At 44.8% G+C, this 15,103-nt stretch overlaps 2 protein-coding genes and 1 pseudogene across 2 annotated transcripts; 1 reads left to right on the top strand and 2 right to left on the bottom strand.

Annotated features, from left to right (window-relative positions):
• Nucleotides 1-6,543: 6,543 nt before the first annotated feature.
• LOC136502901 (uncharacterized) lies at nucleotides 6,544-7,233 on the bottom strand. The gene has a single exon (XM_066498151.1). It carries the CDS (start codon nucleotides 7,231-7,233, stop codon nucleotides 6,544-6,546), a length of 690 nt encoding a protein of 229 aa, XP_066354248.1.
• A 77-nt stretch (nucleotides 7,234-7,310) lies between these two features.
• On the top strand, nucleotides 7,311-11,034 carry LOC136502900 (probable apyrase 3; annotated as a pseudogene).
• A 2,961-nt stretch (nucleotides 11,035-13,995) lies between these two features.
• On the bottom strand, nucleotides 13,996-14,811 carry LOC136502899 (uncharacterized). The gene is made up of 3 exons (XM_066498150.1): nucleotides 14,710-14,811; nucleotides 14,385-14,608; nucleotides 13,996-14,308 (listed from the first exon to the last, which is right to left on the bottom strand). The coding sequence occupies exons 1-3, from the start codon at nucleotides 14,809-14,811 to the stop codon at nucleotides 13,996-13,998; spliced, it is 639 nt and encodes a 212-aa protein (XP_066354247.1).
• Nucleotides 14,812-15,103: the final 292 nt, after the last annotated feature.

Genomic DNA, 15,103 nt, shown 5'->3' with positions numbered 1-15,103 from the left:
CACAGTTTCCGACTACTTTGGCTGCGGCGACAAACTACTCGACAGCTCATGTCCAAGTACTCGCAAGCTGATGCTCAGGGGCTACAACCACTGGGGTCTCCTGAGCGCAAAATGTCAGGATCACACGCTGATTCTACCACGCGGTCGTCAATCAAATTGATTTACCTGGGTTGCTGAGGCCTTAATCCGTGAAGCCCACTCACCGGAAAGGGAACCATTTTCTGGACCACGTCATCAAATAAGGAGCTCGCCCACCACTAGCTGTCTTACTTGACCACTGCTTCATTGGGTGAGACACACCCCACGCTGTCTTACTCGGTTGCTGCTCTAGAAGTCGCCAGGACGTCCAACTACTCGGCCGTGGTAATCGACTACTCGGTTGGGGTAATCAACTACTCGACAGCTAAGGTCGACCTTGTTGCGGTGATTTGGAAATTCTAAGGTGGGGGTGATACGGGGTCTCCGGTGAGGGGACTGCCCACCCGAAGCCTTTTGACGGATTATCTAGGTTGCCTTACTTGGATCGAATCATGGTCGAACGAGAAGATTTTGTGTTAGCAAGATGAGCGCGAATATGAGAATGCACGTGCATATTTATATGTACTTTCATTACTCAAGCGAAACAAAGGAAGAGGCATGACATACAGCAGCATGCAAGAAGACATCAAGCACGCAAGATAATTATGGAAAGTACTCGGTGGCGCAACTGTGTTGACTTGCAATGGTATATGGATAGCCTACTGTAGTTCGCGGGTTACTTGGATACACCCTTGAGAATGTCTACAAGATCCTACATATCCTCAGAAGAGGTTTTCAGTTCTTTGAACAACTCAACTTTTTGTTCCAAATAGCAAGAGGCTCGGGGGCTACACTCAGTGAGTGTACTTTTTCTTCCGAAAAGCGCACAACACTCAGAAGACTTCTTCAAGACAGGAGTTTTCAAACAACATAAGATTCAAGACCCTCCAACTTTTTGTTCCAAATAGTAAGAGGCTCAGGAGCTACACTCAGTGAGTGCACTTTTTTCTTCGAAAAAGCGCACGTCACCGAGAAGACTTCTTCAAGACAGACCATTTTAAGGCCTCACGACAAAAAGAACCCGGACCGATCTATACCCGGGTATATGCTCGGGAGCCATTCGACGAAGAATCAGAGCAAGTTCAAGACAAGACCCTCCAGCTCCTTGTTCCAAATAGCAAGAGGCTCGGGGGCTACACCAAGATGGGAGTACTTTTTTCTTCAAAAAAGGTACACACCACGCGAAGATCTCACGAAGCGCTACACGGTTCGCTCAAGAAAGAACTCGAACGACGCTTGTTCCTGCTCGACAAGACCTGAAGGAACAAGACGAGGCTTCCAGAGCTCAACCATGAAGTGCTCGGGGGCTTATCGGTGCGGGACCCATGGGATACCCCGCAAGGAAGGGGGAAGATCTAGTCTAACTATGATTCTTCCCATGTAATCTTAGTTGTAGTATTATTCTGTAATCCTACTAGAAACTCTCATTGTAAACCGACTAGGATTCTGACCTCCTGACTATATAAAGGAGGGCAGGGCTCCTTAGATGGGGAGTTAGGAGAACAATTGTACGACAACACAACACTTTACAATCAATCCAACGCAAAGGCTAACGCCGACTACGTGCTGTTACTCGATCTACGATCGAGGGTCCGAACCAGGATAAATCGACTGTCTCTTGCGTTAACCATCGAGTTCCACATACGCTGAAGCCCGAACATACTGCCCCGGGACCCCCGTGGCAGGCTATCAATGGTAAAACATCGACAGTATGATCATTTTTTTTACCTACAGTGCCGACGTAGTATATATAGAATAACTCGCTAGTACAAATGGCGATAAATCAAAATATCACCACATGGCGGCGCCTTGTAACTATTAGGGCCTAACATTTCCCCATTTTGATTGAGATGGCGATTTTTAGTCAATCCCATATGAAATGGATTCTAAAGAACACGTTGCCACAAAAAATGGTGAGAACTTGGTCGGTTAGATTGCGTTTGATCTGGTTCGTCACATGGAACACAGTACACCGCCCAAAAGTGAGAACCGATCAAGGATCGATTGGCGGAGGCACACGAGAGCAGCACGGCACGCGAGAGCAGCACGCCTTGCCATGTAGATGCCGTCATAGGAGATTACCTACTTGCCCTTCATTTAAAAAATGAAAATAACGATATAATATAGGTACTGGTTCTACCTACGCCATTTTGATAGTGTCCCTAGCTATTTGGTACTTTATCGAACTGTTCAATCTCTCTTGATGGATGATTCATATATTTTTTAGGCTTTGTTTGGGGGCTACGGCTGGAGTAGAAGAAATTTGTTGGACCAATAAAAGTAGTGTCTGGAGTAGAAGAAATTTGTTGGACCAATAAAAGTACAGGTGACCGGGTGAGCACCCAACTTCAAAATGGTGCTCCTGCGGGAGTTGCTCTCAGTGCTTTTAGGAACTGAGATTACATTGCTTTCCGACAATACGTAAAGACGTTTGACGCATACCACGGTGGATGGTTCTATGAGTTCAATAAATACTCCGAATGCCTGCCCTACTACTGGGAGTACAAATAAATTTATTTGGTCGACCTTGCTTTGCCAACCCCAGGCGTGTTCTCAACCACCATTCCTATTTAATTAAAGATGAGGATCGGATACCCCTCAGCTCATCTTAGTAGCTTACTGTGTAAGCAACTAAGTATATGCAATAATCAAAGCATATAACGACATAATTTGAGATATCACTGGGATTCACACATCGTTTCTTTGTTTCGCTTCTTTTCACAAAGCACTTCCTTCCTTTAAGCTGGACTAGAAAACACAAAGAGCCTATACATACGTGCTGCACGCGCGAGGAGTCTGAAATCCTTTGCATTGTGGTGCATGCAGCTCCTCGTGGTCGTCGTCATCCGTCTTCAACAAATAAATCACTAAAGAGCTTGTGATTTCACCCAAGGAGTTTGAATTAGCAGGGTCCTGTCCTCATTGCCTGCTGGAACAAGGGAATTTCTCAGCAACCAAATAGGGACTCACCGACACGATGATCCACTATTTACTCGTACTAGCGTACTATCTTTGTCTCACAAAGGATGCAATTTTGAATTTGGTGAAACTACCTTAAATTCGACTAAGTTTATAGGAAATAATATCAATATTTGCGAAATTTAAGCCTAAGCAAATTTTTTAATTCATTTTTTTGAGACGGAGAGAGTACACATATATTTAATGCTTGTGCGATCATGAAAAATGTTTCCTTAACCACTCTTATACTAATAATAACACTATAATGTTTTAAAATTATGTTTATATCCATGACAATAATTTATATAACTTTGTATTCATAGTAAAACACTACGAACTATTTATATTCATAGTATAGTTGTGAGCCATTTTTTAATACAAAAGTAACACTACATATACACAACTGTTGATAAGAAAATCCAACATATTGAGTAGTGGAGGTTAGTAGGTCTCTCTTGTTTTAAGATTCTTGTGGAGTAAACTTAGATTATTAGAGCTAAACATTAATATCCTCTCGAATTTATCCCAATGGCCCTTCCTAGATCTCCAATCTTCATCGCCAGTCTTGAGGGCTATGGTGCAGGCTTAAACGATCATTTATGCTATTGTAGTAATCAAGAGTGCACTGTAAATCTTCAGAATTATTTTTCACACAAATTAAAAAAAGGATGGTTTTCCATAAAAGGTACAATAAGCATATGCGTTTCAACTTTTAACTTGAGGATAAAAAACTTAGAGCAACTTATTAGAAAAAAAAATTCAAAAGTCAAAATCTAGATTCATGACGTCATGGTTGCAACAAGAGCCACCATAACTTCAGTTAAGGTTTTACTAATAAATGCATATAGAAGATATACAGATACATAGAGTAATTGTTAAGTTTACCATATCTGGATAGAGATTATAGAGTATATCTATACTCGTATTGTGTTAAAAAATGAATAAAGAGAAAAACATAAAAATAATTAACTTTTGTTGGTTGTAGGTATTAATAAGAACTTCTATTGTTTGTCTTTTGATTCTTGAAAATAGTGTTATCCTAAATAACAAATGTAAACAGTCGATCACCATTTATTTACTATTCAAACTATTTATATGTTGTTTAAATGGAGTTAAATAGTCTAAACGGTTTTGTATAGCACTACTATACATATTTATATATGTAAAGTTAAAATATACAAGAAAGTATACACATTTATATAAAAAAATATGTATTATAGAAAATAGATTTTTTACGACTATTTAGGGACTAAAACAACAAGGTTGATCATCATTTACTGTTTAAATGTTGTTTAAATGGCCCAAATGACCATTTAGGAGAACCGTGCCTAAAATTCGACCCCATGTATATGAGCACACTTTGTTGGAATAGTTTATCAGCATTAGATTTCCAAATGACATAATTCAAAAACCAATACTTTAAATCCTTAGATGTTTTGAGTAACTCCATTTTTTCACAATTTTATTTTAGATATCAAATTAGAAAAAAATAAAGGAATCTGATTTTCACAACTCTGGATTCTTGTTTTAGGACATTAGAAGAACTGAAGTTATAGATCCAATTTTGATTTTGTTGAAACAACCAAGCTTTGAGATTTGAAAAAACATTAGAAAATTTCAGGGGAGTAAAGCCCCGTGGAATTGAATGAAAGCAAACGCACACACAAGGATTAATATTCCAGTATATCAGTAACAAACTATACACCTTGTAATCTCACATAGAAGATCACAGTGAAGCACCAGGCAAGGTAAGCTGAAATTTTAATAAGCTGCTCGTAAACAAACGAAATTAAAGGCATCCACTTTGTTCTGGAGCACATGATCCTTTTGGTAAAAAGACCCACCATGGAAAGCCAGAAAGACATGCATGCATTTTTCTTAAAGAGAAAAAGCATAAAAAATATTAACTTTTGTTAGTTGTAGGTATTAATAAGGACTTCTACTGTTTGTCTCTTGAAAATGGTGTTATCCTAACTAATAAATGGTAAACAACCGATCACCATTTATTTACTGTTCAGACCATTTATATGGTGTTTATGGAGTTAAACAGTATAAACGATTTTGTATAGTACTACTAAATATACATATTTATATTTATATATGTAAAGTTCAAATATACAAGAAAGTATACACATTTTTGTATGTTAAAAATATGTATTATAGAAAATATATTTTTATGACTTTTAGGGACTAAACAACAAGGTTGAACATCATTTACTGTTTAAATATTGTTTAAATGGCCCAAATGACCATTAATTCGACCCCTTGTATGAGCACAATTTCATGGAATAGTTTGTCAATTTTAGATTTCAAAATGACATAATTCAAAAACCAATACTTTAAATCCTTAGATATTTTGGGTAACTCCAAATTTTCAAATTTTATTTTGGGTATCAAATTAGAAAAAAAAAACTAAAGGGATCTGATTTTTACAACTCTAGATTCTTTTTTTAGGACATTAGAGAAACTAAAGTTAGAGATCCAATTTTGATTTTGTTGAAACAAGAAGCTTTGAGATTTGAAAAACATTACCAGATCCACGAAATGAAAGCAAACGCACACAAGGATTATTCCAGACACGCGTTTCAGTAATATAAACTATACACCTTGTAATCTCACATAGAAGATCACAGTGAAGCACAAGGCAAGGTAAGCTGAATTTCTAATAAGCTGCTCATAAACAAACGAAATTAAAGGCATCCACTTTGTTCTCGAGCACATGATCCTTTTGTAAGACCCACCATGGAAAGCCAGAAAGACATGAATGCATTTTTCTTAATGCAGTTAATAAAGTTCATATAAGGGAAAAATACGTAATTAAACATGAACGTGGTATGCAAGCATGAGAGATTCGTGAAATGCAGAGCAAATTGTGTAACATAGCTTGCGTAGGCAATGATCATATATACCGTGGTAGCTATGGCATGGTCGCGAAAAAAAAAAGCATATATACCTGTAAGTTACACATGGGACATGGCTGTAACATGTGAGGTCGTTCATTCCCATGTAAAAACCTCCCATGAGCGAAAGTTTAGAAGGCCAGCAGGGGTACCACTTGCATGGATCAACAAGAGGTCAAGAGCACTCAGCACTCGGTAGCTAGCAGCGTAGCTAGCAATGGCAGCCCCTGTGCACTGTGTTTTCTCGGACACTCAGCAAACCATCTCTTTGCCGAGTGCCAAACTAAAGACACTCAGCAAATATTCTGACACTCGGCAAACTATCTGTTTGCCGAGTGTCTTACTAGAAAACACTCGGCAAACATTCTGACACTCGGCAATTCTACTGAAAAACACTCGGCAAACTCCGGCACTCGGCAAATATGGTAAAAACACTCGGCAAATTACGACACTCGACAAACATCGCGCCACGTGTCCCTCCATGAAATGAGAAAAATAAAAAAAATAAAAAAACTTTGCCTAGCGTTAGATCTAGGACACTCTGGCAAACACTGCTTTGCCGGGTGCCAGATCCAGGGCACTCGGCAAAGCCCCGCCCGCCGCACACTTAACACGCACGCACACCCCCTCCTTCCCTGCCCCCGCTCCCCTCTCCCTGCCCGCCACTCCCCTCCTCTCGCCGGCGCCACCCCCTCCTTCCCCGGCCGCCGCCCCCTCCCTCCCTCCCCTCCTCCCTTTCCGGCGCCGACGTGCCCCTCTCCTCTCTCTCCGGCACGCCCCCTCCCCTCCCTCCCCTCCTCCCTCTCCGGCGCTGGCGCAGCCCCGCCCTCCCCTCCCTCTCCGCCGCGCCCCCCTCCGCTCCCTCTCCGGTGCGGCCCCGCCCTCCCCTCACTAGATCTGCCCAGCCCTCAGCTCCCCTCCCTCCTCCCCTCCCTCCTCCCCTGCCTCCTCCCCAGATCCTCCCGCCCGCGCCCTCTCTCCGACGCCGCCGCGCCGCTCCCCTCCCTCCCCTCCTCCGGCGCACCCCTCCCCTCCCTCTCCGGCACGGCCCACCTCCCCTCCCTCTCCGGATCCGGGCACCGCCCCTCCCCTCCTCCTCCTCCCCGGATTCAGCCGCCGCCGCTCCCCCTCTCTCTCCTGGTGGCGGCGTGGTGGTGGTGGTGGCGTGGCATCGGCGGGAGGCGTGGTGGTGGTGGTGGCGTGGCGTCGACGGGAGACGTGGTGGTGGTGGTGGCGTGTTGGCGGCGGGCGTGGTGGCGACGGGCGTGTCGGCCGCAGGCGTGGCGGCGGCTGGCATGTTGGCGGTGGGCGTGGTGGCAAGCGCAGGAGCTGCGCGAGCAAATCGAGCGCGAGGAGGCGATGAGCTCGCCGGCGATGGCGGCGGCGCTGTTGGTGGAGGGGCTGGCGTGGTGGTGCTGTTTTTTTTGGAAAAATATTTGCCGAGTGTTGCCGAGTGCACGATAGAAAACACTCGGCAAAGAAACCTTTGCCGGCACTGTGTACGCCGAGTGCCATTTGCCGAGTATTTTTTGGGCTTTGCCGTGTGCCGTGGACACACGGCAAAGCTAGGCATTCCGGTAGTGGTGGCAGCAGTAGTGCTCCTCCTCTTCCTCCTGCAACTAGCCTCCCTGTACCCCAGCAGCGTGATCCTTGCCGATGTGGTGCTTGGTCGAAAGGCGGGCCTCCTCGTCATGGACGACGCCGACGAGCCAGCGGCGGAGAGTATTAATGTGGCGCGGCGGCTGGGCTGGGGAGGTACGCTGTGATCTTTGACGTCGGCAGCACGGGGACCCGGATGCACGTCTTCAGGTTCGACAACAAGATGGACCTCGTCGGGATTGGCCACGCCATCGAGTTCTTCGCCAAGGTATAGCCTCATCATAGCAGAACGATGAACCCGTTTTTTTTCCTCTCCCGTTTTCTTTTGGCCGGTAGTACAAGAACAAAAGCTGCCAGTGCATGTATAGTGTGTACACTTCTAACGAGAGTAAACATATATGTTAAGAAAACTCGACCGGTGAGGGAAGAACCGTCCTCACGGCAATGTCATAGGAAGGGACCGTATGACCCCGGTCGAGAAAACCCCCGAACCCTGGCATATGCCCCGAAGGGCTGAGTGAACCGGGACAGATCATCAGGCCGGAGCCGACGCAGTCACCAGGCTCGCGTGCACAGCGAGGGGATTTTTTTGGGTGGGTACCGGATATTCTGCCCCCACCGGGGCTCGAACTCCGGTCGGCAGGCTGAGGCCTTAAGCCTCACCGCCTGGCCAGTCGAGCCGAAGATATATGTTATTGTTACTGATTGAGCAATGAGCTGTAGATGGGGAAAATTTGGTTTGATGGTCCTTACAATGTACCGTGGGCACCTACCATGGATTCATGACACGTGTGTATGTAAAATCGTCCATACACATGTGTGTTAGATAATTTTACATGCACACGTGTCATCAATTAGTGATAGGTGCCCACAGATATCCCGTGAGGATTGTCTCTATCGATTTTTTTTCTATAGGTAGTACAATGCATTTATGCAGGGATTTTGATAGATAATGTAACATAATTCATGTCCTCGACATTGTTAATTTGTTGGTGCAGGTGAAACCTGGGCTAAGCTCATATGCGGGGCAACCCCAAGAGGCCGCAAACTCCATACTACTTCTCATCAAGAAGGCCAAGAGGGTTGTCCCTTCGCAGCTAATGGAAAACCCCCCTCTTAAGCTAGGAGTATGGATTCACGACACGTGTGTATGTAAAATCGTCCATACACATGTGTGTTAGATAATTTTACATGCACACGTGTCATCAATTAGTGATAGGTGCCCACAGATATCCCGTGAGGACTGTCTCTATCGATTTTTTTCTATAGGTAGTACAATGCATATATGCAGGGATTTCGATAGATAATGTAACATCATTCATGTCCTCAACATTGTTAATTTGTTGGTGCAGGTGAAACCTGGGCTAAGCTCATATGCGGGGCAACCCCAAGAGGCCGCAAACTCCATACTACCTCTTATCAAGAAGGCCAAAAGGGTTGTCCCTTCGCAGCTAATGGAGAAAACCCCTCTTAAGCTAGGAGTATGTGAAAAAAAAATTCCTATCTTTTTCTTAAGTGTAACACTGTAGATATAATTGAAGATCATTTATGAAATGCATATTCTCCTCTCTCGACTCTAGTCACCAGTTGACGCGGTATCATTATAGGTGATGTGGTCTACTTACAAACAAATGGATCATCACACTTCTTCTTTTTTAAAAACAATTGTGCACTAGAATGAATTTGAATACTGCATCTAGTATGACCTCTTACAGTTTTTTATTACATATATAACACGAAACCGAAGAAAAAACTAATGAAAGCAAAATTGATGTGAAGCTATTTATCCACCAGAATTAGCAATATCAAAAGGTTCTTTGTATATCCCTAATGTTTTATTTTATGGTACCAATCGAATCTTCAGGCAACTGTTGAGACTTATCGGAGACGAACAAGCGGATAAGATTCTTGAGGCGGTAATATATTGCATCTCAATTACCTACGGGTTTTGTATCAGCACTTGGCACACACCATCATAACAGGCATGAACATGACAATATATATTAACCGATGGACTAATTGAAGATATTCCAAATTACATACAGGTTAGGGATCTTGTCCACACCAAGAGCCAATTCCAATACAACCCTAACTGGATCAATGTTATTGAAGGATATCAAGAAGGGTCTTATCTATGGGTATGGCTTAGTTTTTTATACATTATTTGTTGCATATATATATATGTCTATTGTTACAATTTGCTAGTGTATGGTATTTGATGTGTAGGTTGCTCTAAATTATCTGTTGGACAAACTGGGAGGGGATTTCTCCTAGACGGTTGGTGTTGTTGACATGGGAGGTGGATCTTTGCAAATGGCCTATGCCATTTCTGCAAATGAGGCCGCAAAGGCTCCTAAAGTACCAGGTGGAAATGAACGCTATGTTACAAAAGAGTATCTTAAAGGAAAAGATTACAACATCTATGCTCACAGGTATGAATTCATCACATTAGCTTGGATAAAAGGCTAGCTTGTGCAACTTTATTAATCATAAGGCGACATATACAAGGAATGGTCACCGAGAACCTTTAATTTTTCTTGCAGCTACTTAAACTATGGTGCTTTTGCAGCTCGAGCAAAGATTCTAAATGCAAAGGGTGGACAATTTAGTTTCTGCATGCTGCGTGGATTCAAAGGTGTGTATGTTGACCTTGCTCATACAAGCATTTCATTTGTATTTTTATTTCAAGAATTTTATAAATTTCAAATGTAATGTTCCCTCTCTTTTTTAAGGTAACTACACATACAATGGGCAGCAATACGATGCAACCGCCTCACCCGAAGGAGCAGTGTATGAAAAATGTAGGGAAGAGATAACTAAGGCACTAAACCTGAGTGCCCCATGTAACACAAAGAGTTGCACCTTCAATGGTGTGTGGAATGGGGGAGGTGGAGCTGGCCAGGACAACCTCTACCTTGCATCAAGCTTTCACTTTTTGGCCGCACAGGTATTAATTAAAACTAATAATTCCCCAAATTATGATCGATATGTAATTGGAATGTCTGCAAGCCACAGTATGTATGTTAACACATTTTCTTCTCCATATGAAAAGGTTGGGATCATAGACGGAAAATTCCCCAGTGCAAAGTTGACCCCTTCTGCGTTCAGAGTTGTTGCAAAGAAGGTTTGCCAAATGAGTGTTAAAGAAGCAAAAGCTGCATACCCCAGTGTTCAGGACATCCATGTGCCATACTTGTGCATGGATCTTACTTACCAGTACACATTACTCATAGATGGTTTCGGTTAGTAGAGAATTAGTTCTGAATATTATTTACTCCACATGCAAGAAACTTCTTTGTAGTAAAATATGATGTTACACATCATGCATGTATATATGTAATTCATGTGATTGTTGTGTGCTTGTGTAGGCCTGAAGTCAAAAAAAAAAGGTCACATTGGTATCAAGGTGAAGCATGGAGAGTACTACGTTGAAGCTGCGTGGCCTTTGGGTACTGCCATTGAGGCATTGTCACCCAAAAAGGGGCATGGACCTGCATGAGATAGGCTTTGGGCCTACAGGCAACAGCACAACTTGAGCGCATGTTAACAAGGGGTCAACAACTGAAGTAGTATGTATTCAAGTATAAATTGCTATTATATCTTTCAATATATATGTGTTCTCTAAACGTATTACAATAATTTCATTGTGAGGGGCAGCCATGATTCATGCTGACATTAACTAGTTCCATCCCAACTCAATCATGAGCATCTAATTTGTAACTTTCGGGCAGTTTTAATTTACAGTTGCCTACTAAGTGTTTTTAGAAGTGAGGCATATAGAACCCGTGGACCCCTTGCTTAATTTGCGCGAGCCCTCCTTGCCACTATGTTACACCAGCTAGACAACCACTTGTGACCAAGTATCGGTGGCCATGGAGGGGCACGATTAGGGGAGGAAAGGAGCAAAAGAGAGAGGGTGAGGTATTGACGTATATGATACTATATGTAACAACGGTAAATCACGTAATGTAGTACCGCTGCAGTAGGACTCTATGACTGATATTTAAGGCCCATGGTCCAATCAATAAAGCATCGTAGAATATTATTTCCCTAATCAATAAAAAAAGAAATATTTTCTTTTATCAATCTTCAGTGTGCGTCAGCTATTGATCCGAAGACTGATATGCATGTGAAGCACAGTGGACCTCAGAGGAGGGCTTGACACACTGCAGACCATCGATGAGATGGCTAGAGAGAGTTGGCACAAGGCCGTTTGACAAAAAGATTCACCAAAATATGCCCATTGAGTAGGTCAATGTTAAGAAGAAAGAACAGACATGGCTTCGGGCTGCCACTTCTGCTGAGGTGGTGTTCTAGTGGATGATACATCTGATTAGTGATAATGAGGAAGTTGTTCGAGATGCACAAGTGACAATTGAGGACACCATCTTTGTCACTACCCAAGAAGTCAAGGTAGAAGATCCTTGGTTGACAGAGGATCCATTAATAGAGGCAACGTCTTCTTTCACCGCTACAACTTGGATGAATGATGTGAAGGTCCTCTTTGTACACACCGGACATGCACATCAGAACCAACAAATTTGTCTCCTACCATTGACAAGCATAGTAAGACGTCATTACAATTCCTACAATATAGATCGCCATTTAATCAAAGTGCATGCCTTGCACTCCACAGCGTGTTGGGAATGATATTGGGAATGATATGAAGCTCAACAAGGATACAATGCAAGACCCATAGATAGGTTTAAAATGTCATGCTTTCTGGGATGTGGTGGCAAAATTTTCTTTGGTCTTGGTTAGATGTTGTCTCTGTAGTTGTTGTTGGTGGTGTTGTTTTTGCTCATGGTGGAAGCAGGTTGTTGTTGTTTGAGTTATCTTAGTTTTTGTAGTTGTTGTTTTTATGTTGTAAGCCTACTGTTTGTCCGGTCTATGCCTCCCTGTTTTCTCAATTTAGTTGGCAGCTCTCATGCCTAGTCCATTTCAAAATGTCATAGCAAAATTGTTTTTTTTAAACTAGATTGAAGCCTGAAATGGTGAAACAATAAACTAGTGATCGATCTGCGTGACCAACAACAGGAACTGACGCTACAGGGAACGGGAGCAAAGCCACAAATACACTCGGCAAAGGGTTTGCCGAGTGTAACACTCGGTAAAGGACACTCAGCAAAAAATTCATCGGCAAACTAACTTTGCCGAGTGTTTTTCGTCGGGCACTCGGCGAAGACGTTGCCGAGTGTCCAAAAAACACTCGGCAAACATTTTTTGCAAGAAATAAAAAACAAATTGCCACTGGCCGCCGCCCACCACGGCCACCGCGCCGCCACGCCAGCTACCGCTCCACGCCGGACGCCGCTCGCCACCACGCCACCCGCCCGCCACGCCGCACGCCACCCGCCGGATCCGGGAGAGGGGAGGGGCGGCCGCCGGGATGCCGCCGGATCCGAGAGGGGAGGGGCCGCCGCCGGATCTGGGGAAGGAGTGGAGGGGGGCTCCGGGGAGAAGGGGAGGGAGCGGCGGCCGGGGGAAGGAGGGGTGGCCAAGATCCGGCCGGGAGGGGAGGGGCCGCCGCCGGATCTGGGGAAGGAGGGAGGGGGCGGCGCCGGGGAGAAGGTGAGGGGGCGGCGCGGCGCATGCCCGGAGAAGGGGAGGGGGCGTGCGGGGAGAAGGGGAGGGGCCGCCGGCGGGGAGAAGGGGAGGGGACGGCGCGGCGCGTGCGCGTGCGGGGAGAAGGGGAGGGGGTGTGCGGGGAGAAGGGCCGGCGGTGGGGGGTGCGCGTGGGTGCGGCCGGGTTATAGGAGTTTTGCTTTGCCGAGTGCGGGATGGGAGGCACTCGGCAAAGCTTGTTTTTTTATTTTTTTCCTGCCTCTTTTTTACACAGTAAGTATTTTTTTTCCTTTGCCGAGTGTCCTAGATCTGGACACTCGGCAAAATTTTTTTTATTTTTTTTCTTCTCCTTCTTTTTCAGAAAAAAGATTTTATTTCTTTGCCAAGTGTCCTAGATCTGGGTACTCGGCAAAGTTTTTTTCATTTTTTTCTTCTCTTTCTTTCTAAAAAAAGATTTTATTTATTTGCCGAGTGTAAAAAAGAAAACCCCCACTTTGCCGAGTGTTTTTTTTTTTGACACTCGGCAAACCTCCTCTTTGCCGAGTGTTTTTTTTTTTTGCCGAGTGTTTTTAGCGCAGCACTCGGCAAAGAACTTGTTTGTCGAGTGCCCGAGATAATACACTCGGCAAACCTAAAAACACTCGGCAAATTTGACGTTTACAGTAGTGTGATGATACTTTGTAGTACACCACCAATGCAGCACTGTTAATATCTATGGACTATGGTACATATATAATCATTCGTTCGAGGATTATTCCACACACGCAAGGACACAAACTCAGAGGTAAAGTTGACACATACACATATAAGGCACCAAATGTAATCACCGATCGGAATCAACATTGCAGTAGTTGGCACGAATGAACACCCGACTCGCATGTCTTGTCAGGGTCATCTACACCTGTGCATGTGCTTGACCCTGAGGAGGAGGAGGAGGAGCAGCAGCAGAAGCAGACTGCTGGCCGTCGTGCTTGGGCTCGGCCTCAGCTGCTGGTGCCGACGCCGGCGCCGGCGTGAGAATCATGGTGAAGGAGCTGATCCCGAGCGCGGCGGCGACGAGGGTCAGCACGGCCGCTGTCGCGAAGACGGCGCCCTTGAGGTAGTGGCACCCGTACTCGTACAGCCCCATGGCGACGGCGTCACGCGTCGTGGCCGCGTTCCACCTGACGCCTTTGACGTAGTCCGCCGCTGCCACCGCCGCCGCTATCCTGCATACATGCATGCATGTACAGGAATCGATCGATCGCTGTCATATGCCACTATAATGCCCACGCGACGACTCACCATGAGGCGACACAGCAGACGACGCCCTTGACCCGCCGGGACCCGGAAGCGGCGCCGCCGTGTGGCTTGACGCAGCCAAAGCAGCCGCCAAAGCAGCCGCCGGCCACCGTGGAGATGACCATGGCCGCCACTAGTAGGGGCAACGCGCATATACCCAGCGTGTAAGCTGGCTTGTCTGGGTAGGCGCACACGCCGGAGGATTCGTGGAATTGGATCTCATCCGGCTGCAACATGCATGCAAACATAGATGATGCAAGATTGAGGAGAACAGAAATATTTATAAAGATGGATTTCATTCTCACCCATGCATTGCATGCATGCTTACATTGAGTTTTGTGGCCTGCGCGATGAACCCCAACACAGCACTCGCCACCGCAAGCAAAGCAACCACGACGGCCAGGATGGTGATCACGCTATTACTCGCCATTATTAGTCCTAGCAATGCAAACACCCTCGATCTCTCTTTGATTTTTCTGTGAGATGTGAAGAAGTAAGGATATATCGATGTGGCTGGAATGGATGTGCGATAAAACAATGCTCGAGCTTACGTATATATATAGAGAGAATTAATGTCTCTGTTATATCACGACAGAAGAGACTAATCATGTTGTCGATTGTTCGATCTGTTACATTCGTTCATTATTCTGTTGTGCAGTCCTGCCATGATTCATTTGACCCGGCCGAGAAAAAGAAAAGATTCATGGGACAGGTGCTAACTG

Source organism: Miscanthus floridulus, chromosome 14 (assembly GCF_019320115.1).
Source record: "Miscanthus floridulus cultivar M001 chromosome 14, ASM1932011v1, whole genome shotgun sequence".
NCBI lineage: Eukaryota > Viridiplantae > Streptophyta > Magnoliopsida > Poales > Poaceae > Miscanthus > Miscanthus floridulus.
The sequence above is the reverse complement of the archived record's forward strand: the minus strand, read 5'-3'. Positions and strand labels throughout refer to the sequence as shown.